The sequence below is a fragment of the Rattus norvegicus genome, chromosome 10 (assembly GCF_021556685.1).
Source record: "Rattus norvegicus strain SHRSP/BbbUtx chromosome 10, alternate assembly SHRSP_T2T, whole genome shotgun sequence".
Classification (NCBI taxonomy): Eukaryota; Metazoa; Chordata; class Mammalia; order Rodentia; family Muridae; genus Rattus; species Rattus norvegicus.
Genome location: NC_141543.1, coordinates 69,013,213 through 69,040,945, shown reverse-complemented (window position 1 = coordinate 69,040,945; position 27,733 = coordinate 69,013,213). Strand labels below are relative to the sequence as shown.

The following is a 27,733-nucleotide window of genomic DNA, read 5'->3' as shown; positions in this document are numbered from 1 at the left end:
TAGATAGGCCAGGAACAGTTCCTTGGGCATTGACTTGGGGCTTCAGGGAATTAGGCCTTTGAAAGGGCCCCAGGCCATTGAAATTAGGAAATGTTTTAAAGAGAAGGTAAGAAGCTGCCCCTGCCCTATGGAAAAGATCAGCAAGAGGCTTTTACATGTGAGAGGGACACAGACACCAGCATTGTCCTCAAGGAGAAAGCAGAACATTGTGCTCAGGGTTTGTCACAGCCAGATGAGGTTGGGAACAAGCAAGGGGCCATGGGAAAAGAGCATGGGTATGAAGAGGTGCAGGACGGGGAGAGATTTGTTCTGTTTTAGGATGGTGGTACTGAGACTTCACTATTGACCTCTTCCTCTCCAGAAGTTATCAACTCAGTCTTTGGAGGATCTTTTCCACGGGCACATAGCTCCTCATTCAGTAATGGAAGTCAGTGGGGAAATAGGCTTCAAGTTCTAAAACTTCATTTTCCACTCAGCTTTGCTGTAACACTCCACGAATAACATAGGCCCATGTGAGTGCACGGGCAAGACCAGCCTGGGAAGGCTTTATGGGGGAAAACAGCTGCCAGCAAATTTTCAGAGGTTTTCTTCCCCCTTCTTGTTTTATATTATGACTCATAAGTTCACTATTTAAAATTTCAACAGAAAGAACTATTATACAGAAAGTGGAAGTCCCCCATAATTCCACCCCCCAGAGAAAACTACCATAACAGTTTTTATGTATACTACAATTTTCTAAATTTTATTTTTGCTATGCATTTACTAACTACTCATTTACTTCAAAAATGAGATCACATGGTTCATAGTGTTTTGCAGTGCATTTTTCACGTATATCAGTATATCATGGCCATCTCCCCATGTCAGCAAACATAAATTTACTTCATTCTTTTTAATGGCTGTGTAGTATTCCATCGTATGGAGTGCCCTGGTTTGCCCAGCCAGTTCCACATTGGTGGGTTGTTAATTAAACCTTCTGGTTTTTAATCTTGCTCCAATTCTGCCTTTCTTCCAGCACTGACTCATACATTGAAGTTCTTGATGGTTCTCGAGTCCACCCTGAAACATATGAGTGGGCCAGAAAGATGGCAGTAGATGCCTTGGAATATGACGAGTCTGCAGAGGACGCCAATCCTGCAGGAGCCCTTGAGGAAATCTTGGAAAACCCGGAGCGACTAAAGGATTTAGACCTTGATGCCTTTGCAGAAGAACTAGAGAGACAGGTAGGTGGCTGTAGGCCCTGGCAGGCAAGGACTCATCTCAAGCAGCTGTGTGGGAAGGGACTTGGGTAGCAGATGTCCAGAGAAACCTGATAGTGCTGTACTGGAGCCTTGATCCTCTCTTCTCCCCTCCCATGCCGTACTAGGTCTTGGAAGGAAGCTTTTGGCCACTCACTAGTGAGCCGGGAAAAGTGTCAAGTGCTACAGCCTTACAGTGGAGGCGGAACAGAGGGAAGCCCTCCTTCCTCCTTCCAACAGTGGAGCTTTGCATTGCTTGCTTTATACGTGGGGTTTCCTAAAGCATGTCCCATGGGTAGCAATGTCCTGTGGGTAACTTTGAAATTTTCTTTATTGAGGTAGGAGCAGTGACACACTCCTGTAATAACTAATCCCAGCTACCCAGGAGGTTAAGGCAGGAAGATGACACATTCAGGAGCCACCTGTACAACATAGACACCACTGAGGGAGAAGGTGGGAGAGAAAGAAGCAAAGGAGAATTTTCTGTAGTAAATGTTGACAGAAAAGAAAAGCACAGACAGTGCAAAACTGCCTGCTGCCTCCTGTCACAAATTCCCAGTGAGTCGGTTGAGGGCTGCAAGGCTTTTCTTGATGGACCTTTTCTTTAGGGCTATGGTGACAAACACATCACACTCTATGACATCCGAGCAGAGCTCAGTTGTAGATATAAGGACCTCCGGACGGCCTACCGCTCTCCTAACACAGAGGAGATCTTCAATATGCTAACCAAAGAGACACCAGAGACCTTCTACATTGGTAAGTTATGAGGCTGGATTTATACTCGGGGGATGCGTATAAACTAAAATGTGATTCCAGTTGAAATGAAGATAGATTTTCAGGATATGGTGTCACAAGCCTTTAATCTCAGCACTGGGGAAGCAGAGGTAGGCAGATCTCTGAGTTTGAAGCCAGGCTGGTCTACAGAGCAAGTTCCAGAATAGCTCAGACTATACAAAGAAGCCCTGTCTTGAAAAACACACTAAGAAAGACAGGTTTACACTTCAGGTGAGGAAGACCAAGAGATCTTTTGTCCTCGTTTGCTTTCCTGCTGCTGTGATAAAACACTGACCAAAAGCAACTTTTGAGGAGGAAAGGCATTGAACACTTCTAATTGCTGGAACACTTCTAATGTTTGCAGGACCCTGAGTTCAGTCCCCAACGCGGCCAAAATAGAAGTTCTACTTGTAGCTTGCTTTTGACAACTTCATAGAGTTGTCTGACAGGCATCATTTCCCTGGTGTTAAGTCCAGGGAAGGTCTCTGTCAATGGATGCTGTGTCAGCAGAGGGAATGGGAATGAGTCAGCTTCCCCGTCTTGTTAACTGCTTTCTGTCCTCCAGGAAAGCTCATCATCTGTAATGTCACGGGCATCGCTCACAGGCGCCCACAGGGTGAGAGCTATGACCAGGCCATCCGAAATGACGAGACAGGGCTGTGGCAGTGCCCCTTCTGTCAACAGGACAACTTCCCTGAGCTGAGTGAGGTATGTGCTGTGGGTTACTGCAGAGCTTCCTTACCTGAAGTTTGCTAAGGAGAGAGAAAAGTATTCTCACCAAACAAGTACACAAAGGAAGAGGGGCGATTCTTAGTATGAAGTCCCTTCCTGTGTGTCCCCTTCCATTCTGCTGCAGTCACTGTGCCCTTTAACTCTTGTCCCACTTTCTTCCTGTCACCACAGCAAGTTAGGCCATGAGACTGTGCATGCACACCCTCAGGGTGGGCAGTGGCCTTACTAACACTGGCTTGAAAGTACACATCAGCTCTGTGCAGTTTCTGTATTCTTCCCACTCTGATTTTCCCTTTGTTCTTCTAGGCATTATATGCCTGTCTGCTGGCCCGCCCGTCTTCTTTTTTATCCGGAAGATAAGGTCTTATTATGTAGCCTTGGCTGGTCTGGAACTCACTGTGTAGACCAAGCTGGCCTTGAACTTTTAAGAGATCTGTCTTCCTTAGCCTCCTTAGTGCTGAGTGAGATTCAAGGCATACCCACCTCACCCAACACCCAACTAGCTTACTCTTCAAAAGCTACCCAGTGTTTTCTGGTTTTTCACTTATTAGGTCCATTGTAGCAAATTCCTGCATAGACACTTGTTACACTCACTGAAGCAGAACAGAACAAAAGGAATCCCAGTGGGGTTCGAATCAGTTAATCATGAAAGGTTCATCTAATGGCCTTTAGTGCCAAGCATCAAACTCTCCCTTGGTGGGGAGCTGATTGGATACTCTTTTCTGTTGGTTTGTATGGTTTTTAATTTTCTTACTTATTTTATGTGTGTTCATGCTACTGTGTGTTGTGTGTGGAGATTAGAGGATACATTGTGGGTTCTCATACTGTGTGCATCCCAGGGATCAAACTAAGATCATCACACTTTGTGGCAGGAGCCTCTCCCCACCGAGTCATCTTCCTTGCTCCCTGCTCCTTTTCTTTTTTTTTATAAATATATATTCACTTTTCTTTAGGTGTGAATGTTTTCCCTGTATGTCTCTATGCACCATGTGGTATCTTTGGTATCCTCTGAGGTCAGAAGAGGGCATTATCCCCTTATAACTGCAGTCAGGGTTGTTTGTAACTGCTATGTGGATTCTAGGAATTGATCCAGACCCTCTGTAAGAGCAATAAATACCCTTAACCACTGAGCCTTCTCTCCAGCCCTCCTGGCTGCTCTGTTCTGTACACACGGGCTCCAGAATCTTAATAGTCTTCCTCTCTGTTCTTCAGGTCTGGAACCATTTTGACAGTGGATCGTGCCCTGGCCAGGCCATTGGCGTGAAAACACGGCTAGACAACGGCGTCACTGGCTTCATCCCTACCAAATTCCTCAGTGACAAGGTGGTGAAGAGGCCAGAGGAGCGTGTGAAGGTAGATGGCAGCCGGGTTCAGGGGTCATGCATTCTCCAGTTGCCTTGTTGGGCTTTCTAGCTTTGAGCTGCTCCCACCAAAAGTTAGGCTCTGTTCCCAGTGACTGCTGGTGGAGAGGGTAGAAAGGATTTATAATAACAGGGAGAAGCTGAGGAGAGCATCTGAATGAGTAGTGGCTTTTGTCTACTGTTTTTGTAAAGCAGTTTCTGCTGGATACCAGCTCTTTGGAAGAGGGCTCCTTCCTGTGGGAAGCTGTGCTCAGCACATAGCAGGAAGTGAGTGAGACCCAACATCACAAACAAGAAAGCTCTGCCTGCTCTCCTTGTTGGGCAGTGTTGCTCAGGAGATTTCAAAGGCTGTATGGCACAGCTCTGTCCATAGACTACCTCTGAGCGTCCGAGTGGAACAGGGCCACATTAAGTGAGAGCTTGGCAGTAAATCTCCCAGCTCCCTTCTGTCCTATCTTCTCCGCCTGAGGCTCCAGCCTGGTGTGTGTCCGTGTTCTATCCCCAGGCTGTGCGTGCATGCATGTGTGCGTGCTTGACAGAAAGTAACTTTGTGCCAGAGTTCTAGCTGGACACTCAGTGAATACACTTAAAGTTCAGAGAGTAACTTTTTAACAGAGTTGATTCTTTCCACGTAAGGTTGTCCGCTTGAACTTTCTTGGTGAGGAAGGGGCAATACTGTTTTGTAACCCCAGCCTTAACTTGCTGTATAGACCATATAGAGATCTACCTGCCTCTGCCTCCTACATGCTGGATTTAAAAGCATGCACTACTAGATCCAATTCCACCCTAGTGTTGATGGTACCTACCTCATCTGGCTTTTTATGTGGGTTCCAAGGATCAATTTCAGATCTCCAAGCGCTGAAGAGGTACCTTCATGGTTAAGAACATTGGCTGTTCTTCCAAAGATCCTGAGTTCAATTCCCAGCATCCACAAGGCAGCTTACAACTGTCTGTAAACTCTAGTTCCATGATATCCTATGCCGTCTTCTGGTATGCTGATATACACACAGACAAAGCACTCTTATGTATAATGTACATAAATTAATAGATCTTTAAAAATATTTCAGATCTCTGGGTATTAGTGGCAAATTCATGGGAATAAAATATTCTTTGTTTTCAAGGGTAAAATCTCATGTAACCCAACCTGGCCTCAAACTCAGTACACAGCTAAGAATGACCTTGAACTTCTGGTCTGCCTGCCTCTACCTCCCAAGTGCTAAAGTTAACAGACATATGCCATACCTGTCTTTATGCAGTGCTGGGAATTGATTTCAGGGTTTTGTGAAGAAGCATGATGTCCAAGGCAACTGACAATAGAAAGCATTGAATTGAAGGCTTATTTAAGTCTTACGTTAGTCCACGATCGTCATGGTGGGAAGCAGAAGGAATGGATCTATAGCAGTGGCTGAGAGTTTTTACATCCTGATTCATAGGCAAGGGCAGAGGAAGAGCCTGGCCTGGAGTTTTGAACCCTCGGTGCCTAGGCCCAGTAACGCACCACCTCCAACAAGGGCACACTTCCCCATCCTTCCAAACAGCTCCACATAGGACTAAGCATGTCAGTATATGAGCCTGTAGGGGCTGGATACTGACTACCACACCCTTTATGAGTCTAGGAGACCTGTGAACTCAGTGCTCAAAAGAAACCTGTTTGCCTTTGAGACAGGGTCTCTCTCTGTAGCCCTGCTGTCCTCAAACTTGCTCTGTAGACCAGGCTGGCCTCAAACCCACAGAGACCCAACTGCTTCTACCTCGCCTCCCAAGTGCTAGGATTAAAAGCGTGTACCACAACTACCTGGCAAAAAAGACATTCTTAATGAAGCTAAGATTTTCAATGGTATCCAAACGGACTGCCTTAAGCCAATATTTACATGGAAAGACTCTTCAGGAAAAATATGAAAAATCGCTATTACTTCACTTCCTTTCCAAAAAGGGCATGAGCTTTAGATAGCAACATGGAGGAATACCTGTGATGATAACTCCAGTTTTCTAGCTAGGAGTGAGCGGCACTGGTACAGGATACATCGACCCACCCCTTACTTTGACATTTGGTGGCTGGCTTTGGGCAAGTCCGACCTTTCAGACTGAGCTTTGCTCTTCTTTTATGTGAAATAAAGCACTGGGCTACACAGTCTTTGTCCCTTGCAGCTCACATGTTCTGTGGATATAGGTGGGGATGACTGTTCACTGCCGCATCATGAAGATCGATATTGAAAAGTTCAGTGCAGACCTGACCTGCCGGACCTCAGACCTCATGGACAGGAACAATGAGTGGAAACTGCCCAAGGACACCTACTACGACTTCGATGCCGAAGCCGCAGACCACAAGCAGGAGGAGGACATGAAGCGAAAGCAGCAGCGGACCAGTGAGTGCCCCGCAGGAGGCTTGCACCTGAGCAGCTTATACCACAGACCTAGGCTGCAGAGCTGTGCGTTGGCTTACCAGAGCGTCTGCCCAGTTTCAAAGCTCTGGGACCTAGAGACATAAAGGCAGGCGTGAGCAGGACTGGAGCCCACAGTCTCCCTGTACATTTTGCTAAACTTCATTTCCTCAGACAGCCTAAGAACTGGGGTAACACCTCATTCACTTCATGGAATCAAGCCCAGAAAGTGTGACAGTGTCTCATAGTCCGTGGTGGGTCAAAAGCTATCTCTGACTGTCCTGTCACTAACCTGTCACCTGGTCTGTCTCTTTTGCCCTCTTCAGCATACATCAAGCGAGTGATTGCACACCCGTCCTTCCATAACATAAATTTTAAGCAAGCAGAAAAGATGATGGAGACAATGGACCAAGGGGACGTTATCATTCGGCCGAGCAGCAAGGGGGAGAACCACCTGACAGTGACCTGGAAAGTCAGTGACGGCATCTACCAGCATGTGGATGTGCGAGAGGAGGGCAAGGAAAATGCCTTCAGCCTGGGAGCCACTCTGTGGATCAACAGTGAGGTGGGGGCTGTGCCTGAACAAGTTCTGGTTGCTTTCACCTAACAGTGACTTGGTCACATTATACGAAGTTTGGTTTGCAGAGCTTGGTAGTTTGTAGCATAAATACTAGCTTTATTTTCCCTATATTTCAGTTTTTAAAATAGCTTAGCAACAGCTGTCAAGGAAGGGGAAGATGCATACATGTGAGGTGTCTTGTCTGTATCCCACAAGGAGATCTGAAGTCCCTGTTGATCCTGAATACCAGGGACATCACATTGGTACTTAAAACACTGCTGGTAAATACAGGGGACATCACCGCTAGTACTTAAGACTGCTGGTAAGGTAGGGGCTGGGATTTAATCAAGCCAGCTGGTCAGTTGAGGGGACTTTGCAGTGGAGTGCGGTTCAGCAGGATCAGGATGTCAGCCCTGCCATCTTGTCTCTTCAGGGAGGATTTAATAAAGGGCTGGAGTCTTAGCTGGATGTGATGTGTGTGAGACCTTACGTTCTTCCTATAGGAATTCGAAGACTTGGATGAGATTGTTGCCCGCTACGTCCAGCCCATGGCTTCCTTTGCTCGAGACCTTCTGAACCACAAGTATTACCAGGACTGTAGTGGTGGGGACCGAAAGGTGAGCCTCGGACCCTCTGGACACCCTCCAGGCTTGTACTGGTGGACACTAGGGAGAGAATAGGGACTCAGTGGTGAAGGAAGTGCATGTGTGTGCACCAGTCATTGTATCCCAAGCATGCTACCATCCCAACCTGTCCCCCTCATTCTACCCCCCAGAAATTAGAGGAGCTGCTCATCAAAACTAAGAAGGAGAAGCCCACCTTCATCCCTTACTTCATCTGTGCCTGCAAGGAACTGCCCGGCAAGTTCCTCCTGGGATACCAGCCCCGGGGTAAACCCAGGTGAGCACTGGTGCTGAGATGCTGCTGCCTCTGAGGTCCACACACAGGCCAGGAAGAAGCCACACCACTCTGCTTCTACCTCCTTTGTCCCCTTACCTGTTCAGAACAGAGGTTGTGGTTGATTGCACCTGTGTCTAGGCTGTGGCCCAGCACAGGATCATAGGCTCCATGAGAACTGTTTGTGACTTGATTTTCAGTTTCATTCTTCTTTTCTTTTTTTCTTTAATGTAAGTTGATTGTGTTGTTCTCAAGCATGAACTGTGTAAATGATAGTGTTGTATCATGGTGTCAGAAGGTTGGGCATGCCTGGTAGAGACAAGAAACAAAGAATCGCCTAGAACTAAGAAAGGCGTCCCCTTTACCAGTACTCCCCAGGCACTGCAGTGATGGGGTGGACATGGGTGTCATGCTGCTCTTTCCATTCTGCTCCCTTCTTCCACCTTTCCAGAACTCTGAGCACATGGTAGCTCACTGATGCCACAATGCACATATTTTGTGCCTACTGAACAGTGGATGAAATGGAGGAATCTCCACTCTGCTCCCTTCCATGTGTAACTGACAGGCTGCTTTTTTGAGGCATTCCTTTTCCCACACCCCTTAAGCTCACCCTGAGCCTGGGTCCAGTTTCCTTAGGCTGATCTGCTGGGCCTATTTGCACACTCTAGTAATCATACCTGCTGCCCTGCCTGCCCCTGCCCTGCCACCAGCCTTCCTACCCCAGTGGAGAAATGGACGTCTGTGCTCTAGCTCTGCACTGATCACATGTGGACCGCTGAGGAGAGCTCTGGGACCTGTGCCACACTTGGCACTTGAAGCATCATGCTCCTTTCTGAGGTGGCTTTCCTGCCACATCAATGCCTTCCACAGAGTAGCAGCCAGGGCCCTGTAAGAGTGGGAATGTTTGGGCTGGAGAGATGGCTCATCAGTTAAGAGCACCCGACTATTCCAGAGGTCCTGAGTTCAATTCCCAGCAACCACATGGTGGCTCACAACCATCTGTAAAGAGATCTGATGCCCTCTTCTGATGTATCTGAAGACAGCTGCAGTGTACTTATATATAATAAATGAGTAAATCTAAAAAAAAAAAAAAAATTTAAAAAAAAAAAAAGAGTGGGAATGTTTAATGAAGGCCAGGTGGGGTGACAATCTGAAATAAGATTTAACACCGTGGGGGTTGGGGATTTAGCTCAGTGATAGAGCGCTGCCTAGCAAGCGCAAGGCCCTGGGTTCGGTCCCCAGCTCCGAAAAAAAGAAAAAAAAAAAATTTAACACCGTGGCTTCCCATAGAAGGGAGCACAGACTCCCTGACTTGTATCCTTGTATGGAGATTCAGGAAGCAAGTTTTGGCTAAGTATAAGTGAGGATTGCACCATGCTTACCATTCATTGACTCTTAGCTGTTGTTGGCTCTCCTTGAGAGAACACAGCAGTCACATAGGTGGTAAGTGCAGAACTCAAGCTAGACCAGATCCAGGTATGAGGCTAAGGCCTACCCTCTTAGCCACTCTGTTACTCTCAGAAATATTGAATGAAAGCAAACTAACCACCTTCCAGAGTACCAGAGAATTCTTCTGCTTACCTGGACCTGCCAGGGAGGTCACGTCCTCCCTGATGTTCTGTAACCTTGGTATCACTCTCTCCTGCAACGTGCTGTCTTCAGTGAAGGCATCCTATCTCCAGTTAGCCACCAGCACAGCTTCCTCTGGCAGCCCATACTCAGCACAAGGCCATGGCCTCCTTCGCCTTGACTGTACTGTTGGTTGCAGCCTCTCCCTGTCACCTCTCCTCCTCCAGCACCCCTTATGGCTAATGTATATGCACATATGGTTGGTATGTATTTGGCGCCACAAGTGTGCCTTCATCAGAGTTGCTGCTGTGATGAAACACCACAGTTCATCACTAAAGGAAAGAAGAACAGGAGCTCAATCCCAGCAGGAACATGGAGGCAGGAGCCGATGCAGAGGCCACAGAGGGGGGCTGCTTACTGGCTTATTCCTCATGGCTTGCTCAGCCTGCTTTCTTGTAGAACCCAGGACCACCGACTGGCCCAGGGGTGGCCCTGCCCCACTAATTTTAAAAAATGCCCCACAGGCTTGCCTACATTCGGATCTTATGGAGGCATTTTCTCATTTGAGGCACTCTCCTCTCTGATAACTATAGTTTATATGTCACTGACATAAAACTAGCAAAATCAGTATCTAATGCCCGTTTTCTTATAAAACCTCAGGATAGAGTATGTAACAGTGACTCCTGAAGGATTCCGGTACCGGGGCCAGATTTTCCCAACTGTGAATGGACTCTTCCGGTGGTTTAAGGATCATTATCAGGATCCTGTACCAGGTGAGTTCTGCTGTGCCCTGACTTTAGGCTGTGGTAAGAGTGAGCAACACATGGGGGCTCCGTGGAGAGCACTGACCGCTCTTCCCGAGGTCCTGAGTTCAAATCCCAGCAACCACATGGTGGCTCACAACCATCTGTAATGGGATCTGACGCCCACTTCTGGTGTGTCTGAAGACAGCTACAGTGTACTCACATACATAAAATAAATAAATAAGAAAAAAGTGAGCAACACAGGTCAGTTATCAGCTGCCTCACCCCGTCTCAGCCTCTCAGTGGCAGGGAGGTTTTCCACTCACTGGCCTGCACAGCTTTTCTCCCTGCTCATCCTTTCCTCTTCTGACTCCTAAACTGGGAGCCAGAAGTAGCTTTCTTGAGGAACATAACTGGCTATATCCCTTTCTTACAGGCATTACTCCCAGTAGCAGCAGCAGAACACGGACCCCCGCTTCTATCAATGCTACCCCAGCCAACATCAATCTTGCAGGTAGGGTGTTTGGGGCTGAGACTTACACAACAGCGGGGAACTAGAGGGACTTACACCCTTGACGTGGACATCTGTATTTACAGATCTGACACGGGCTGTGAATGCCTTGCCTCAGAACATGACTTCACAGATGTTCAGTGCCATTGCTGCTGTGACAGGCCAAGGACAGAACCCCAATGCTACCCCAGCCCAGTGGGCATCCAGCCAGTATGGCTACGGTGGCAGTGGAGGAGGCAGTAGCGCCTACCATGTATGTTTTCGGGAGGACTCTTCCTGGATAGGATGGGGAGGAGAGGGAGCAGTTCTATAAACCCTCAATACAGACCCAGATCCTATAGACACCTCTGGCCACGCCCTCTACCAGGAACATCATAAGCTTGAGCCTAGGAACGATCTCTAACAGATGTTCCTTACCTCTGGCACAATTGATAGGGAAGGGAATGAGAAAGGGCCTGGTAGCTGGATGGTGGTGACACACATCTTTAATCCCAGCACTCAGGAGCCAGGGCAGAGGCAGGTGGATCTCTGAGTTAGAGGCCAGCCTGGGCATCAGAGTGATTCCAGAACAGTCAGGACTACACTCTGTCTCCTAAAAAAATAAAAGCTTTTTTTAAAAAGGTAGAAGGGGGCTGGCCTTTGCAGAGAGCCTTGTGGGATATTTAGAACCCTCAACCCACCTGAAGTGTTAAGGATTGATAGGTAACTGTGTGCTAGGGTTGTCCTCCTGGGTTCCCTTTCCTGCCCAAAACACTGCTTGGGGTAGATAAGCCAAAAAGCACTATTCAGAGCCAACTCTTGGAGTCTGCCAGAGATTCACAATGAGGCCAAGCATGCCCACACAACACCCTGGTTCTCTGTTCGCCCTTCTTCAGGTGTTCCCAACGCCAGCCCAACAGCCAGTGGCCACACCACTAATGACCCCGAGCTACTCCTATACAACCCCGAGCCAGCCCATTACCACCCCACAATACCACCAGCTCCAGGCCAGCACTACCCCACAGTCTACCCAGGCCCAGCCCCAGCCTTCCTCCAGCTCCCGACAACGGCAACAGCAGCCAAAGTAAGTAGCCTAGCACAGACTGGTTACTACTAGGAACAGATGCTGGTGCCATGTGGCCTGAGGCCTCTTGAAAGCCAAGGCCTATGAAATATTCCCATTGGCACTGGTTTCTGGGGAAGAATGAAAGACCAGGGGGTGGTGCTTCCTTTCTGTGAAGGTGATCTCTCACCAGTGACTGGGAGGAAGGCTTCTTCTCAAAATGCCAGAAAAACCCTAGTCTCTAAGGCCTTTCCTTCCTATTCCAGGTCCAACAGCCATGCAGCTATCGATTGGGGCAAGATGGCCGAGCAGTGGCTACAGGAAAAGGAGGCAGAACGACGGAAACAGAAACAGCGGCTGACCCCAAGACCCTCTCCCAGCCCCATGATCGAGAGCACCCCCATGTCCATTGCTGGCGATGCGACCCCACTCCTGGACGAGATGGATCGATAGGGGGCCTGTTCCTCGGACTCTGGTTACCTTTGAAGCTCCAAGAGGCCTGGCCACGAATAGCCTCACTCCCTGCCCCTCTTTCTTTGTCCATAAAGTGGCGTGAAATGACATTTCTTTTTAGTGGTCAGCCTGGCTGGATGGCAGGCTGGGTGGCCTTGTGAGCCTGGTGTGCACCAAACAGCAGTTGTCCCATTCCAGGCCTATGCTAACCACCTGCCCTGGGGCCAGACTGGGAAAGGAATGCAGCAGGGAGGAGAGCAAAGGTGGAGTAGTCTGGAATGTCCCCGGAAGCCATTTGAGTTTCTGCCCTTACCTGATACAGGCTACAATGAGGTATCAAGCTCAACTTGTATATTTCCCCAGCCTGTGTGGGGAGACCGATGCTATTTATTCAGTTTGGAACAGGAAGGAGAGGGAAAGTGTTTCTGGTCCTGATGTCAATACCTTGGTGGCTGTCAAAGCAGGACTGTGAGGGCCATGTGGAGCAGTGCTGACCTGCCAGCCCCTGCCTGCCTTCCCTCATCACCTAACTGCGCCTGCTTCTCACCTGTCATTTGAATAAACAGTGTTTGTACAGAGCACTTGCCCAGGCCTCTCCAGCTCCCTCGCTCTGCAGGGCTGCTTCAGAGCGGTTTGGAATTCCAAAAACTTCCTCTCATAATCTACCAGAGTCCAGGACTCATATTGCCTGGGGTCACCTCCCTGCCTGCTCTGAGCCCCTGACCCTGCGTGGGCTTCTTCAGTTGTTGGCCATGTTGAGATGGAGTCTCTAACCCAGGCTGGCCTTGGATCTACTGAATGCTGGAATTACATAAATAACACACGTGCACTTAAGGGTTTTATTGTTTTGGTTTTGTTTTTTGCTTTTTGAGACAGGTTTTCTCTGTGTAGTCTTGGTTGTCCAGAAACTCACTCTGTAGACCAGGCTAGCCTCGAACTTAGAGATCAACCACCTCTGCCCCCCTAGTGCTGAGATTAAAGGTATGTGCCACCACCACTGGGCTTTAATTACATAAGTACATGTGTGGGTGTGTGCACTAAAAACCAAAAGAAGGCTTTGACCCCTTAAAACTGGAATGAGAGGTGGCTATAAGCAGCCATCCATGGGTATTGCGAACTTGGGCTCTTTGCAAGTGCTCTTAACTGCTGGGCCATCTCTCCAACAGCTTCTTAGGCTGACTGTCCTATCTGTGAAAAGGAAATGGTAGCATAAACAGGGCAATATGAGATCCTGGGCCTGGCCACTAAACAACTGTGTTGCTCTCATCTCCACACAGTGGAGAGAAGTGAGTCTGTGAGCCTCTGAATGCCCCTCTGTTGCCCAGCTGGCCCTTGGTCTCTGATAGCCTCCACAAGTCAGTTCCTGGCCACAGGTCCCCCTCACCTGCTTACCCTCAAGACACATAGGCCATGGGAAAGGAGCTGTTTCCCACCCCTTTCCCTTCCTGGCTCAGTATCAGCCAGCCCCCGGCTCTGGTTTTTTCTGAAGCTGTTTTTATTCTGCCTGTCTGATCTCCCTTTTCTTCACAGAGGCTTCATCTCCCAGTGATTTAGTGGAAAGCCTTTCTTCCTTTGTCGATGCTTGAGTTGTCACTGCTGCCTGCATTTGAGCTCGTACCTACTTTTCTTCATTCTTTGTGTTGGTGGGAAAGGACTGGCCTTCTACTGCAACTCTTTTACTTTCTCTAGCATAACAGGTCTGCTGCAAAGGTGGAGAAGGACTGGGACGACACCAGGTGGGAAGGGAGAGCATCTCCATGGTGCCATAGCCCTTTCCTTTGGGGCCACTTGAGGAGGGAGAAGCAGGCTGAGTAAGTGGCAGGTTCAGTTTATTGAAGGTAGCATTGCATAGTGCTGCCCACCACAGAATGGATTTGACAACACTTTTTTCCCCACCTCCCACCCACTCCCCAGATGGATTCTTCCACCTGGTCTAAGAGGTGTTCTCTCTCCTTCCTACTTAACTTCCCATAGACATATACTTCCTCCTTGAAAGCGGGATCTCCCTTAGAGAATCCTTGTAGCCCCTGACCCCTTGGCTCTAGTAGGCCCAGAGCCAGCCACCTCCCACAAGAAGAGGCCCTGTTGGAGGGAGAGAGAATAGCAGTAGGGGTCAGTTACAGGCTTGATTTATTCACTCTGGATGCCCTAGCCTCAACTGAGATTGGGGTTGGGCACTGGGGGAGATTTTCTCTTGCTCGTTTTCCGGGTTTGTAAGTTCTTTGTCGCATTCTTTTTGGCCTGGGCAGAGCACTTCTCTTTCTTTTTGGGTGATGACTCTACAATATCTTCACTGGAGGGCCTTTCTTTACCCCGTTCATAACTGTCCTCACTCTCCAGCCCTTCCCGGCTGTCTGGGCTGGACTCTGATGTCCTCACTAGTTCTCTTGGGCTTATTGAATGGCTCAAGTCTGCAGGGGAAGACTCTGACTTCATTGGGCTTTTCTTCTTAATTAACTTGCCCTTGGCTTTTTTCTTCAACTTTGGCTTTTCATCCACCATCATCTCCTCCTTGTCTTTCTCTTTCTTTTTCTTCTTTATATTCTTGATGACCTTGCCTTCCTGACACTTGTCTATGGGGCTTGCAGAACGCCAGATGGTGATGGGCGCTGATAAGTCAGGAGCCCCAGTTGTTGACTCAACTGAGTTTGGGTCAGTAGGTCTGTCAGTGGAACATAAGTTATTTGTGATGGCGAGCTGGTTCGCTTCTAAATCATTTAGGTCATCTGTCATATACATATGGTGGGTGGGATGGTGAAATATTGCCACGGAGATGGGCCTGTAGCTTTGGCACCTGGGAAGAAGGGATAGGAAGGAAGGAAGGAATGGAGCAGAAGCAGGGCACCCTGGAGTCCTGTCCCTGTCACTGCTGGCCAGCTGGCACTCACCAGCCATACCAGATCTGCTCCACACATTCTTCCTTTGGGACGAGTTCAAAGCAAGGGGCAAGGGTGATACTGAAGCAGGTTGAGCCCTGTCTTTGGAGCAGGTCGGGCCTACATCTTGGGAACTGCTACTATTTGTGTCCTGAGCAGTCCTTTAGCCTGCCATGCACCAGACTCTCAGCTGGGCCCCCATACCTCCATGATTGCCCAAGGGCCCAGAGGGACAGCCAGCACTTCTGGGCTTGGCCCAGGCTGCCAAGAAGTCTCCCCGTCCATTGTTCTAGGCTGGCAGCACCAGGCCAGACTTGAAGAGAGAAACCTGAAGGGAATGGGTCCCCATGAAGGGGGCCCTCACCTAGATTCACAGTTGCAGTGGCTGACAGCATGCATACATCTGTTGTGATGGCCACAGTCCGAGAAGGAGTGGATGATATGCACAGGACACTGCTGGTGTTTCCAGCAACATCTCTCTGTCTCCTTGTTCTCACCTGAGGGAAGAGGGGTCTGGGTCACTTGGAGGTAGCCGAGCACACCTCAGTCAGAGCTTCAGATTCATCTGCCACCTGGTTCCCCAACAACAGCAACTGTCATCGTCAGAGGTGATGACTCCGTCCACTTAAGTATTCAGTCTAGGTCCCTGCACTGCCCTGTCCCCTTATCTACCACATAATGAATGCTGCCTTGGACTCAGAAAAGCCATGCCACACGTGGGATATAGGTCCTCCCAAGCTTCCCTTGTTGTGTAACACCTGTCACTTCCTCTCTCCTGTGGGATCCGCTGCCCAAGCCCTCTACTGACTCCTGCCCTCACCAATTGCTGACCACGGTGGGTGTGCCAGGTAGGGAATGGCTATGGCCCTCTTGTCTCAGGAAATCCCACAGTTGCAGCCTTGATTCTGGCACCTGCCTCCTGCACAGGCCCAGGTGGCCTTCCTGCACAACCTCTGCTGCACAGGAGCTGGGTGGCAACCCGACTCTGGGGTGGTGGTTACCACTGCAGCACGGTCTTGTGTCTGCTGCCTTTCTCCTCCAAGCCTCTTTCTGCCTCCTGACACCTCTCTAATCTTTACTTTCAAAATCATAGTCGGGCTGGAAGATGACTTAGCAGGTGAAAGGGAAGACCTGACTCCCTTGCAAGTTGTCCTCTGACCTCCACACGTGCCATGGTGCCACGGTGCCACACCCACACAAGTAAGTCTTTAAAAATTGCTTTAAACATTGTGCTATTCTCCAGGATCACAGAATGCTGAACAACCCGCCCCTCTCGTGTGCCCATCTACAAATTAGGCATCACAGTAGCATGCGTGCCTCCTTTCCCAGATACAAGAGAGGCTGCGGGGTTGGGGATTTAGCTCAGTGGTAGAGCACTTGCCTAGGAAGTGCAAGGCCCTGGGTTCGGTTCCCAGCTCCCCACCTCCGAAAAAAAGAACCAAAAAAAAAAAAAAAGAGAGAGAGAGAGAGGCTGCTGGGGCTGGAGGAGATTATCCCTTTTTACGAGCTAGATGGGGTTCTCTGCTCCCATCAAAAAGGTAACCATGGGAGCTGGAGAGATGGCTCAATGGTTAAAAGCAATGACTGCTCTTCCAGAAGTCCTGAGTTCAAATCCCAGCAACCACATGGTGGCTCACAACCATCTGTAATGAGGTCTGATGCCTTCTTCTGGTGTATCTGAAGACAGCTACAGTGTACTTATATGTAATAAATAAATCTTTAAAAAAAAATAAAAAAGGTAACCATGCCTCTCACTAGCCCTGCCTCCTGCCCTCAGTCTCAGAAGGACCCTATGGAAGGTTCCAGGATATCGGGCAGCATGATTTAGCCCAGGCAAAGGGTATAGAAGCCCAAGAATCCACTAAAGTGCACAAAGGAAGACAGTGGTGTAGGCTAAAGCTCTCCTGCATCCCGGCTTCCCTTTCCCTCACAAGTCTGAGGCTCCCGGGTTTCACAGTACCCCTCACCCACTTAGTGCCTTTTCTCCCCTGGGAAACTAAGGGAGATGTGTGCTGCAGGACCTTAGACTTTCACCCCTGCTCCTTTTTTCTCCCCCCACTGTTGAATTGAGACAAAGGGCAGCATAAAGGCATGTGCTCTGAGCCTGGAGTCACTCAGGCCTGAGGCTTGTCTGTCACTTAGTGGAGTAACCTAAGACAGTTTAATTTTCTGAGCCTCCCTTATCCACAAGAAGAGACAGTGATAGCTATTGTGCAGGTTAAAAGGACTCAATTCCTGTTTTGAAGATCTCTGTGTACTGTAAAATAGTCTACAAAGGAAAGAGGTCATCGTGGCCTCGGGGAAGGGGCCCTCTGGCATTGTGGGAGACAGTAAAGAAGAGCTAGCTGGGTTCTCTCCACCATGTGGGTCCCAGGAACAAACTCAAGTGGTCAGGATTATCAGCAAGCACCTTTACCCATTGAACCATTTCACTGGACCCTCAGGCATCGGGGTAATTAATCCCTTCAAGATCCCTTTCCTCCACCAATGTGCTAACTTTCACAATGAGGGGTAATGTAGACCCTTAGGGGCCATAGATCCCCTAGACCCACCTTCAGAAAAGGAAGACATATCACTGCTGGATTCCACACTAGCCGGATATCCTCTCTTCCAGCTGGGCAACCTGGTTATATCTGAGAGTACAAAATGACAGCAGTGACAGCAGCCACCTCCCCATGTCATTCATTCACCAAACATTTCCCAAAGAAAACCTCAGGGTGACCCTGAGTTGGGCCCAGCTATATCCTGGGGATGCAGGAATTTAAAAACCAAGCCACTATCTCCAGAGGCTGAGGGAGGGGCAGAGAGAGGGACACAAAGAGCCTCACGGCAGAAGTGCAAGAAACATGGCAGCAGGTGGTGGGCGGCAGAACAAGAACCACCTGCCAAGACTGGAGGGGTGAGGACTGTGGCACACTTGGAGGAAACTCCAGCGGAAGGAATCGGGGTGACTGGTCAGGGAGGCAGCGACAGCACTTGTCCCAGGTGTGGGAGCCTGGTGAGGCAGCCCTGGGCAGACCACTTTTTGCAGGGTTGGGAATGGAACCCATGGCCTCAGGCATCCGAAGGAAGTACTCTGCCACTGAACTATACCACAGGGTTAGCTTTGTCCTTAGGGGAAGGAATTAAATTAAGGAATTTGTTCCTTAGAAAACGAAGCCAGGAGCCAGCTGCCTTGACACACACTGTCATGGCAGCACCTAGAGGTACAGTTAGATATTCAAGGTTATGCTCAGCTACATATCGAGTTTGAGGACAGTTTGGATTACATAAAACCTTATCTTTTAAAAAAATTTTTTAAAAAGTCTGGAGAGATGGCTCGGTGGTTAAGAGCACCTACGGCTCTTCCAGAGGTCCTGAGTTCAAATCCCAGCAACCACATGATGGCTCACAACCATCTGTAATGAGATCTGATGCCTTCTTCTGGTGTGTCTGAAGACAGCTACAGTGTACTCATATACAATAAATAAATCTTTTATAAAATTAAAAAAGAAGAAAGGAAAGAAGCCAGTGGTGATGGTGCATACATTTAGTCCCAGCACTTAGGAGGCAGAAGCAGGGGGAATCTCTAAGTTCAAGTCCAGCCTGGTCTACAGAGAGTGAGATCCAGCATAGCCAGGGCTACACAGAGAAACCCTGTTTCAAAAAAAATTTTTTTTTAGGTTTTACTTTATTTTATGTATGTGAATATACCGTAGACACACCAGAAGAGGGCATGGGATCCCATTACAGATGGCCATGAGCCACCATGTGGTTGCTGGGAATTGAACTCAGGACCTCTGGAAGAGCAGCCAGTGCTCTTAACCGCTGAGCCATCTCTCCAGCCACCAGAGAAACCCTGTTTCTATGGGTGGGAGGGAAAGAAAAGGAAGCCTTGGGTCTTAAGCAGTACGACTGCTCAGTCCCTCCTGTTTTCTACAGCACACTAAGTACTTAAAATTCATCAAATGAGCTAGATGTGGTACCCCACAGCACATGGGAGGCAAAATCAGATGGCTCTCTGTAAGTTCAAGGCCAGCCCAGTCTTCAAAGCAAGGTCCAGGACATCCAGGGCTACATTGTGAGACCCTGTCTACTCTCTGTCCCCCACCCACCCACCCAAAATCATTAAATGGTGTTCCCTTCTGCAGATTACAGCTGACTCAATCTGCAATCCCAGACTGGGGAAGAGATGCCCCATGTCCAAGCCTAAGGACTGTATAGAATGTCACTTCCCTCTGTACTGTTCTCCATAACAGGCTACAAACTTTTTTTTAAATTTTTTTTTCTTTTTGTTCGGAGCTGGGGACCAAACCCAGGGCCTTGTGCTTGCTAGGCAAGCGCTCTACCACTGAGATAAATCCCCAACCCACAAACTTTTTTTTTTTTTTGGTTCTTTTTTTTCGGAGCTGGGGACCGAACCCAGGGCCTTGCGCTTCCTAGGTAAGCGCTCTACCACTGAGCTAAATCCCCAGCCCCCCAAACTTTTTTTTTAATGTTTATTTTTATATGCATGATTGTTTAGCCTGCCACAGCCATAGCTTTTCCTCTGCATGAATGTCTTTGCACCAGATATGTGCAGTGTCTGTGGAGGCCAGAAGGAGGCAATAGAACTACAGGGTTCTGAGCTGTCATGTGGGTGCTGAGAACGGAACCCAGGTCCTCTGGAAAACCTGTTGGTTCTTACCCACTGAGCCATCTCTCCAGCCCCACTATGAACATTTTCAAATGGAATATTTCTCTAAGACTTTCTAGCACAAGCATATTCCCCCACCTCTTTCTTTTCCAGGTCAAGTTTAAACATTCACCCATCAACTCCTCAAAGGCAGTAATGAAGGGGGCACTAGCCTCGCCTTCAGTGAGCTCAGACTCACCTCTTCTCAGTGGTCTGCCCCTTTATCAGAACAGCTTTGGCTAAGGCTGCTAGCAACTTCTCACAGCCAGTCACAGCCATATCCTTTTCCTCCTAACTGTTAATCAGTTACTACTCCCTGGAAAACTGTTGCCTGGACTTCCATGAAAACCCTAGTCTTGAATTGTTTCAAGACAAAGGGAGCCCTGGCTGTCCTGGAACTTGCTATGTAGGCCAGGCTGGACCCAAACTCAAATCCACCTCCCACTACCTACCAAGTGCTGGTGTCAAAGCCATGCACCACCATGTCAGGCTTGATTTCTCTTTAAAGACATATTTATGTATATGAGTGCACTGTTGCTGTCTTCAGACACACCAGAAGAGGGCATCAGATCTCATCAGAGTTGCTGAGAATTGAACTCAGGACCTCTAGAATAGTCTCTGCTCTTAAGCGCCAAGCCATCTCTTCAGCCCAATTTTTCTTTATGTTGTGCATTCTAGATATTAATCCTCTACCGGATGCTTTGCTAGCAAAGCTTTTTCTCTCATTCTTGGCTGTCTCCTGATGAACTGTTTTTGTTTGCCACAAAGAAGCGCTTTACCTCCACACGGTCCCATTTGTAAGTGGTTGGGCTTACTTACTGATAGGCTTCTGTCCGCTTCAGAAAGCCCTGAACTCTCCTCCCTTTAAGCAGATTCAGAATTTCTTTTGTTGGGCTGGAGAGATGGCTCAATGGCTAAAAGCACTGACTGCTTTGCCAGCGTTACCGAGTTCAATCCTCAGTAACCACATGGTTGCTCACAACCATCTGTAATGGAATCCGATGCCCTTTTACTCTATGTTTGAAGACAGCGATAGTGTACTCATATACATAAAATAAATAAATTGGGGGCTGGGGATTTAGCTCAGTGGTAGAGCGCTTACCTAGGAAGCGCAAGGCCCTGGGTTCGGTCCCCAGCTCCGAAAAAAAATAAAATAAAATAAAATAAAATAAATAAATCTTTTTTTTTTCTTTTTTTTCGGAGCTGGGTACCAAACCCAGGGCTTTGCGCTTGCTAGGCAAGCACTCTACCACTGAGCTAATCCCCAACCCCAATAAATCTTTTTAAAAAAAGATTTATTATATATAGCATTCTGCCTGCACGTACACTTACACACCAAAAGAGGTCATTAAATCTTATTACAGATGGTTGTGATCCACCATGTGCTTACTGGGAATTGAACTCCGGACCTCTGGAAGAGCAGTCAGTGCTCTCAACCATTGAGCCATCTCTCTAGCTGCCAAGGATTTCTTCTTGTTGCTATTTCAGGTCATTGTGAATGAGTTTTCCTCCCCCCAACACATTTATTTGTAAGTCTATGTTTGTGGGCATGCATGCCAACAGTGTGTGTGGGGGGGGCAGAGGGCAGCCTGTAGGAGTTGGCTCTCTCCTTCCACCATATTGGTCCTAGGGATCAAACCCCAGCCATCAGGCTTGGTGGCATGCATCTCACTGCTTGCTACTAATTTTTGCACACTAACTTTCTTTTTTTTAAGATTTATTTATTTATTTTGTATATGAGTACACTGTAGCTGTCTTCTGATACACCAGAAGAAGGCATCGGATTCCATTACAGATGGTTGTGAGCCACCATGTGGTTGCTGGGATTTGAACTCAGGTCCTCTGGAAGAGCAGTCGGTGCTCTTAACCACTGAGCCATCTCTCCAGCCCCCGCACACTAACTTTCTAACCAGCCACTTTGTTGAAAGTATCAGCTCTATTTCGAGTTTTCTGGTAGGTTCTTTCTTGTCTCTTCTGTATAGAGTCATTTCTCTAAATAACGTTATGTATTTATGTCCCCTTTATTTCCTTCTCTTGTCTTACTGCACTGGCTAAGACTTCAAGCACTATCATTAAAAGTAGAGCTGGGCCATCGTGGTGGTGGTGGTGGTGGTGATGGTGGTAAACACCTTTAATCCTAGCACTCAGGAGGCAGAGGGCAGGGAGAGCTCCATGAGTTTGAGGCCAGCCTGGTTTACATAGTTGGTTCCAGGGCTATGTAGAGAGACCTTGCCTCAAAAAGAGTGGGGAAAAATTAGACACCTTTTTGTCTTATTTTTGGTCTTGAGGTCTTCTCTATTCAGCATAATGATGGCCGTAGGTTTGCTGTAGATTGCCTCTCCTCTCAGCTTTGAGTGGTGGTGTCTTTTTATGACTAGTATGCCCGTCCCACCTCGCTTTGGCATTTTTGTCTTCAATACTGCCCTGTTGCCCTTTTCCTCCACTATAATTATTATTTTTTTCTTTTTTTCGGAGCTGGGGACCGAACCCAGGGCCTTGCGCTTGCTAGGCAAGCGCTCTACCACTGAGCTAAATCCCCAACCCCTCCTCCACTATAATTCTTAAACTGGTAGTCACCAGGTTTTGGGTTTTGACTACCTGCTCAAAAAAAAAGTTTGGAGTTGGGGATTTAGCTCAGTGGTAGAGCGCTTGCCTAGCAAGCGCAAGGCCCTGGGTTCGGTCCCCAGCTCCGAAAAAAAAAAAAAAAGAAAAAAGAAAAAAAAAAGTTCACAAGCTTTGGGTAATATCATGCATTTCCATGAAAAAAAAAAAAAGAAAAAAGAAAAAAAAAGTTCACAAGCTTTGGGTAATATCATGCATTTCCATGAAAAAAAAAAAAAAGAAAAAAGAAAAAAAAAGTTCACAAGCTTTGGGTAATATCATGCATTTCCATGGTCCCAACAATATTTCATCAATGAAATGACATAAATCTGGGCTGGAGAAATGGCTCAGTAGTTAAGGGCACTGAGTGTTCTTCCACAGGTCCTGAGTTCAATTCCCAGCATCCACATGGTGGCTCATAACTATCTATAACAGGATCTGATCCCCTCTCCTGGTGTGCATGAAGACAGCGACAGTGTATTCATATATATAAAATAAATATTAAAAAAAGAAATGATATAAGTCTGGCTAAGTGTAGTGGTACATAACTATAATCCCAATAATAAAGAGGTTGAGGGGGGTTGGGGATTTAGCTCAGTGGTAGAGCACTTGCCTAGCAAGTGCAAGGCCCTGGGTTCGGTCCCCAGCTCCGGAAGGAAAAACAAAACAAAACAAAACAAAACAAAACAAAACAAAACAAAACAAAAAAACAGGTTGAGGCCAAAGAATCTACAAGCTTGAGGCACGCCTGCCTGGGCTACCAGGACATTCAAGGCCAGCCTGGACTACATGGTGAAACCCTGACTCAAAGCAAACAACACTAACAAAAACACACTGAACAAAAACAAAATCCCAACCTTAGTCTGATCCCGGCTGGCTGCCTTCCTGACATTTTACAGTTGCTGGGGCTAGAGCCCACATATTAAGCAAATTATCACTGAGCCGCACACTCAACTGCAGAGTCATTTCCGGAGTATGTATAGCCAGTAACATCCTATTGAACATTCCCCAAAGTCTCAGTGCCTTAGTCAGGGTTTTACTGCTGTGAACAGACACCATGACCAAGGCAACTCTTATAAGGACATTTAATTGGGGCTGGCTTACAGCTTCAGATGTGCAGTCCGTTATTATCAAGGCGGGGACATGGCAGCATCCAGGCAGGCACGGTGCAGGAGCTGAGAGTTCTATATCTTCATCTGAATACTGGCCTCCAGGCAGCTAGGATGAGAATCTTAAAGCCCACACCCATAGTGACACACCTACTCCAACAGGGCCACATCTTCTAACAGTGCTACTCTCTGGACTGAGCATATACAAACCATCACACTCAGAGTCACTCTCCCCCAACCCCCTCTTTGCCTCTCTTTTATTTTCAAGACAGGGTTTCTCTATGAAGCCATGGCTGTCCTGGAACTCACTCTGTAGACCAGGTTGGTAGAGATCTGTCTGCTTCTACCTTCAAAGAGCTGGGATTAAAGGCATATGCCACCACCTCCTGGCTTTCCCAAAGTGTCTTAAATAAACCATGTCCTGTGCACACCTGTCATCCTTCCTACTGCCACCTGTGCATTTCTTGTAGCTGATCCTTTTTTTTTTTTTTTAGAAAGCAGCAGACTTTTCAACTAGAAATGTATGTACTGCTTTTGAGGTAGAGGCTTACTGCGTAGCCCTGGCTGGTCTGGACTACTTGCCTCTGCCTCCTGAGTGCTGGGATTAAAGGTTTGTACCATAATGCCAAGCTAAACTTCCATTCTCTCTGATCTACTAGGATGCAGTTGTAACTTCCTGCTTCATCTGCCCAATTCTGGTCGTACCTTTTTTCAGTCCTTACTGTTGGGTTTCAGACCCAGGGACTAGGGACTGGGGTGCATATTTTTACCTATCAAAACAGACCTGGCCTCCAGGTTCTCCCAAAATTCCTCAGTCCCTACCTGGCATACCCTGCCCTGAACCCTAAATTTTCCAGCCCAGGGGCTGGGTGCCCTTCCCCCAGAGGTTCTTCCCTGTGTATTCCTCCTCCTCTTCCTTTTCCTCTTCTCCCCACCCCTCCGCCCTTTCCCCTTAGCCCCTGAGGCAACTCCTCTGGCCTCAATCTTTGGGGCCAGTGAATTCTCCCAAGAGCAGCTTCCCAATAAACCCGCCTTTAATATATTCTGATCTGACTTAAACTGACTCATCTGATGGGTGTCAGAGAAATAACTCAGCATACAGTTAAGTTGAGTTTTATAGAATTCTAACTAGTTTATACTTCTTTCCCTCCTGCCTGCCATGGGCTGGAATTATAGATATATGCCAGCAGGCCTGGCTTCCATACATCCTTCATAATGCAAGCGTGGACCTTTTCTCATGCCCTTAGGAGGTCCTTAGGAGCCAGGACCTAGGTCTTTCCTCACCAACAGTTCTTGCCACCTCTCATTACCATCTGTCTTCCCCGCCTCCCTTCCAAGTTTTATCTGCTCAACACTAGGAAAATGCCATTGCTCATAACAGCACACATCTGTAATCTCAGAACTCAGTATGCTTAGACAGACAGGGGTATCTTGGGCTATACAGCAAGGCCTTGTCTCACACTAATACCAGTACTGTCCAAGTGGAATTGTATGCTTTACGTGCCTGCTGACCTGCTACCCTAGTTCTAGAAGCTGTGACATTCCTGTATTTACTCTGTATGCATATAGCTATGGGAACTCCTCAGTTGTTGGCTGACTGAGTGTTCAGTGTCCCATTGAAATACATAAATCCCAGGTTCAAGTCTGGGTACTGTGTTTTATCTTTTTAGATAGTTATTTTTGAGACCATCTCACAAAACCACAGGCTGGCCTAGAATTCTTCATATAGCCCAGGCTGGCCTTGAATTTATGGTAATTCCTGCCTTAGCCTCCCAAGTACTAGAATGACTGACCTGAGCCATTCTGCTCACTTTTTTTTTTAATTTGGGTTGTTTTGAAGGAATTGGAGGAAGTGTCTGGGAGTCAGATCCACTTGTAAGCTAGAAGCTCAGCCCTCTGCACTCCTGAGAGCTGTTATGGGGGAGATAATCTTCCAGGAAGTACACTTTCACAATGCTAGACCCTACAGTGGGCTTTAAAGTATGACTTTGGGGGTTGGGGATTTAGCTCAGTGGTAGAGCGCTTGCCTAGCAAGGGCAAGGCCCTGGGTTCGGTCCCCAGCTCCGAAAAAAAAAAGAAAAAAAAAAAAACAAAGTATGACTTTGATTCTAAATTGTTTATCAAGGTACCCAGACCCAGAGTAGCTAAGTAATTTGTTTAGGATGAAAAGCATCAGCAGAGGCAGAAAAGCTGGTCTTCTTGGCTCCCTAGCCCGTGTGTGTTCTTTGCTGGCTAAGGAGACACATTTCATAAGACAAGTGTCACCCGCCCTATGCCACAGCTCCAAGGCCAAGCCCTGAAACGATTCCAGCCCCTGTCCAGTTGTCATTCCCCGAAACATTTGCTTTTAATCCCCAACCTTGCTGATTCCTCACTTCTGGTTTCCTTTCTTCTTGATGCACAGTCTCCCCTGTGAAGCTTGAATCCTAAAGTTATTCCAGTAAGGGCCTGTGCCTAGGTCAGGATCGAACTGCGCTGGGTTTCTTTCCTCCTGTCACTATACAGGCTTTATGCAGGGCTGAAGCCTGTTGTCTTCCACTAATACCCCTAACAGATGTTGACAGCACCAGCTGTTTGGGAGGGAAAGCAGGAAGGATCAGAGAGGACTGGAATTTAGAAAGATGGCTTGTCCCTTTATCCAAAGAGGACAGAGGAGAGCCGTGGCCAAGGTGGCTGTCCAGAGCTCCTGCAGAAGGATGAAGATGGTAATAGCTTGAAAGGAAAAGCATGTGATTCCTTTCTTGGGGTAGCTAGCAGGGGCCTAACTCAAAACTGTGCACTGTTATGCACATTTGTAGAGAATCCTTCTTATCCTGTGAAACCCCCTCCCCTCCTTTGAGGATGAAAAGCATCAGCAGAGGCAGAAAAGTTGGTCTTCTTGGATCCCTAGCCTGTGTGTGAAGGGAAGAAAAAGAAAGAAAAAGGAGGAGAGAAAGAAAGGAAGAAAGAAAGGAAGAAAAAGAGAGGGCCAGTGAGTCCTCTTCTGGGAACTGTCTCCCAGCTAGGCACTTGGAGGTGATTATGATGTCACTTGTAGAATACTCAGATTCTTTCCCACCCTCAAGGTTAATGGAACTGACCGCCCAGCCTCGGCGCCCAGATGAGCAATGGGCCAGGAGTTCTAGCCAACCCTAGCGCCTCTGGGGGCAGCAGTCCAGGACAGCGGTTGCAGCCTAACGCTCAATGGTTGTGCCGGACCTTGGGAGGAAGCCAAGGCGAGCAAACTTCCAGAGCCACGCCCAGCCACGCCCCCATCCTTCTGTCCCGTCCCTTACCAGTTCTCGGGTATCTCTCATGGTTGCAGCCAGACTTTTCCTCACTCCATCTTCTAATCGTTACTGTCGTCCTGACCCACATTGCTGTCAGCCCAGTTCTTCCACAGGACTCAACCTCGCAGAGTTCAATGTTGAACCTCAGCTTGGTGGAACCCTCGGCCCAGCTGTAAACTCCAGTCCAGCCCCTAGCTCCACCTCATGCTTGCCCAACCCCCCGCCCGCCTCCCCCCCCCTCGTCTTCCAGCCCGGGTCTAAGCGTCAGCAGTCGTGTTCTTCATCCGGGACCTCCGGCTCCTTCCAGGTCCCTTCGTCACACCCTTAACGCCAGTACCTACTTTTGCCTTTACCCTAGTAAAGTGGCACACAGTCTCCCACTTAGCTCCTCGCTGGTCCCTGCTTCTAGAAAACCCCAGCCCAGAGGCCCGCCCACAACAGGTACTGGCCCCGCCCCTTCAAGACTCAAGTCCTGGCTCGCCTTCCGGAGGTCAGCCCGGGACTAGTCTTCTTGAACGTGGCGTTGCGGGTATCCTGGCTTCCGGTCTCGTTGGTGACAAGTCTCTCCTCCACTGTGTATGGTACACCCTAACTCCTATCCCCTAACCCCCCGGAGCACCAGACCCATCCCCCTCAGCTCTATCCTTCAGGTTTCCTCCCAATCTCATAGGCCACTTGGTCCTAGGCCCACACTGCCTCATTTTCCTGACCAGAGAGTAAAATGACTTACATTAGTGTTAACTCCAACCCAGTGGGAACCCTTCACATTCCTCAAACACAACATCCACTCTTCACTCTCGTATCACACACAATGATGCCAAAAGTCACAGATACCCCACACGGCACACCTCCCAGTTTCCCTCCAAGCAGCTTCCAAAGACGGAATGTGTGTGCCTCAAGAAGCAGAGGATAGGTCGGGCATGGTGGTGGTGCTTGCCTTTAATGCACACACTTGCAGGTAGATCTC

General features: G+C 48.2%; 2 protein-coding genes and 1 long non-coding RNA gene across 19 annotated transcripts in view; 1 reads left to right on the top strand and 2 right to left on the bottom strand.

Annotated features, from left to right (window-relative positions):
- Supt6h (SPT6 homolog, histone chaperone and transcription elongation factor) overlaps positions 1 to 13,096 on the top strand; it is a 36,614-nt gene extending 23,518 nt beyond the window's left edge. For 8 of the 12 annotated variants that reach the window (XM_087571949.1, XM_087571955.1, XM_087571951.1 and 5 more), the window contains 13 exons: positions 1,013 to 1,220; positions 1,844 to 1,991; positions 2,575 to 2,717; positions 3,954 to 4,094; positions 6,273 to 6,468; positions 6,810 to 7,048; positions 7,546 to 7,659; positions 7,818 to 7,942; positions 10,169 to 10,281; positions 10,688 to 10,765; positions 10,849 to 11,015; positions 11,638 to 11,825; positions 12,071 to 13,091. In XM_087571949.1, the coding sequence (XP_087428075.1) occupies positions 1,013 to 1,220; positions 1,844 to 1,991; positions 2,575 to 2,717; positions 3,954 to 4,094; positions 6,273 to 6,468; positions 6,810 to 7,048; positions 7,546 to 7,659; positions 7,818 to 7,942; positions 10,169 to 10,281; positions 10,688 to 10,765; positions 10,849 to 11,015; positions 11,638 to 11,825; positions 12,071 to 12,257 (2,047 nt within the window). In that variant the 3' untranslated portion in view covers positions 12,258 to 13,091. Of the gene's footprint in view, positions 1 to 1,012; positions 1,221 to 1,843; positions 1,992 to 2,574; positions 2,718 to 3,953; positions 4,095 to 6,272; positions 6,469 to 6,809; positions 7,049 to 7,545; positions 7,660 to 7,817; positions 7,943 to 10,168; positions 10,282 to 10,687; positions 10,766 to 10,848; positions 11,016 to 11,637; positions 11,826 to 12,070 lie in introns of all 12 variants that reach the window. The other 4 variants (NM_001191820.3, NM_001440115.1, NM_001440114.1 and 1 more) reach the window with 1 other exon arrangement.
- LOC148002984 (uncharacterized) lies at positions 7,547 to 8,248 on the bottom strand. The gene is made up of 2 exons (XR_015631844.1): positions 8,039 to 8,248; positions 7,547 to 7,707 (listed from the first exon to the last, which is right to left on the bottom strand). It is a non-coding gene; the product is annotated as an uncharacterized LOC148002984 (long non-coding RNA).
- A 973-nt stretch (positions 13,097 to 14,069) lies between the features above and the next one.
- Positions 14,070 to 26,993, bottom strand: Proca1 (protein interacting with cyclin A1). Of its 6 annotated transcripts, none has more exons than XM_087573686.1 (5): positions 26,773 to 26,984; positions 23,493 to 23,619; positions 17,686 to 17,766; positions 15,498 to 15,630; positions 14,371 to 15,051 (listed from the first exon to the last, which is right to left on the bottom strand). In XM_087573686.1, the coding sequence occupies exons 3-5, from the start codon at positions 17,702 to 17,704 to the stop codon at positions 14,412 to 14,414; spliced, it is 792 nt and encodes a 263-aa protein (XP_087429812.1). In that variant the 5' UTR covers positions 17,705 to 17,766; positions 23,493 to 23,619; positions 26,773 to 26,984; the 3' UTR covers positions 14,371 to 14,411.
- Positions 26,994 to 27,733: the final 740 nt, after the last annotated feature.

Excerpts from the sequence above, each read along its gene's own strand:
- Proca1 (XM_087573686.1), bottom strand. Across the intron at positions 15,052-15,497 it reads CACTGCAACTGTGAATCTAG|GTGCCAAAGCTACAGGCCCA; the intron begins GTGAGGGCCCCC and ends CCTTCTTCCCAG.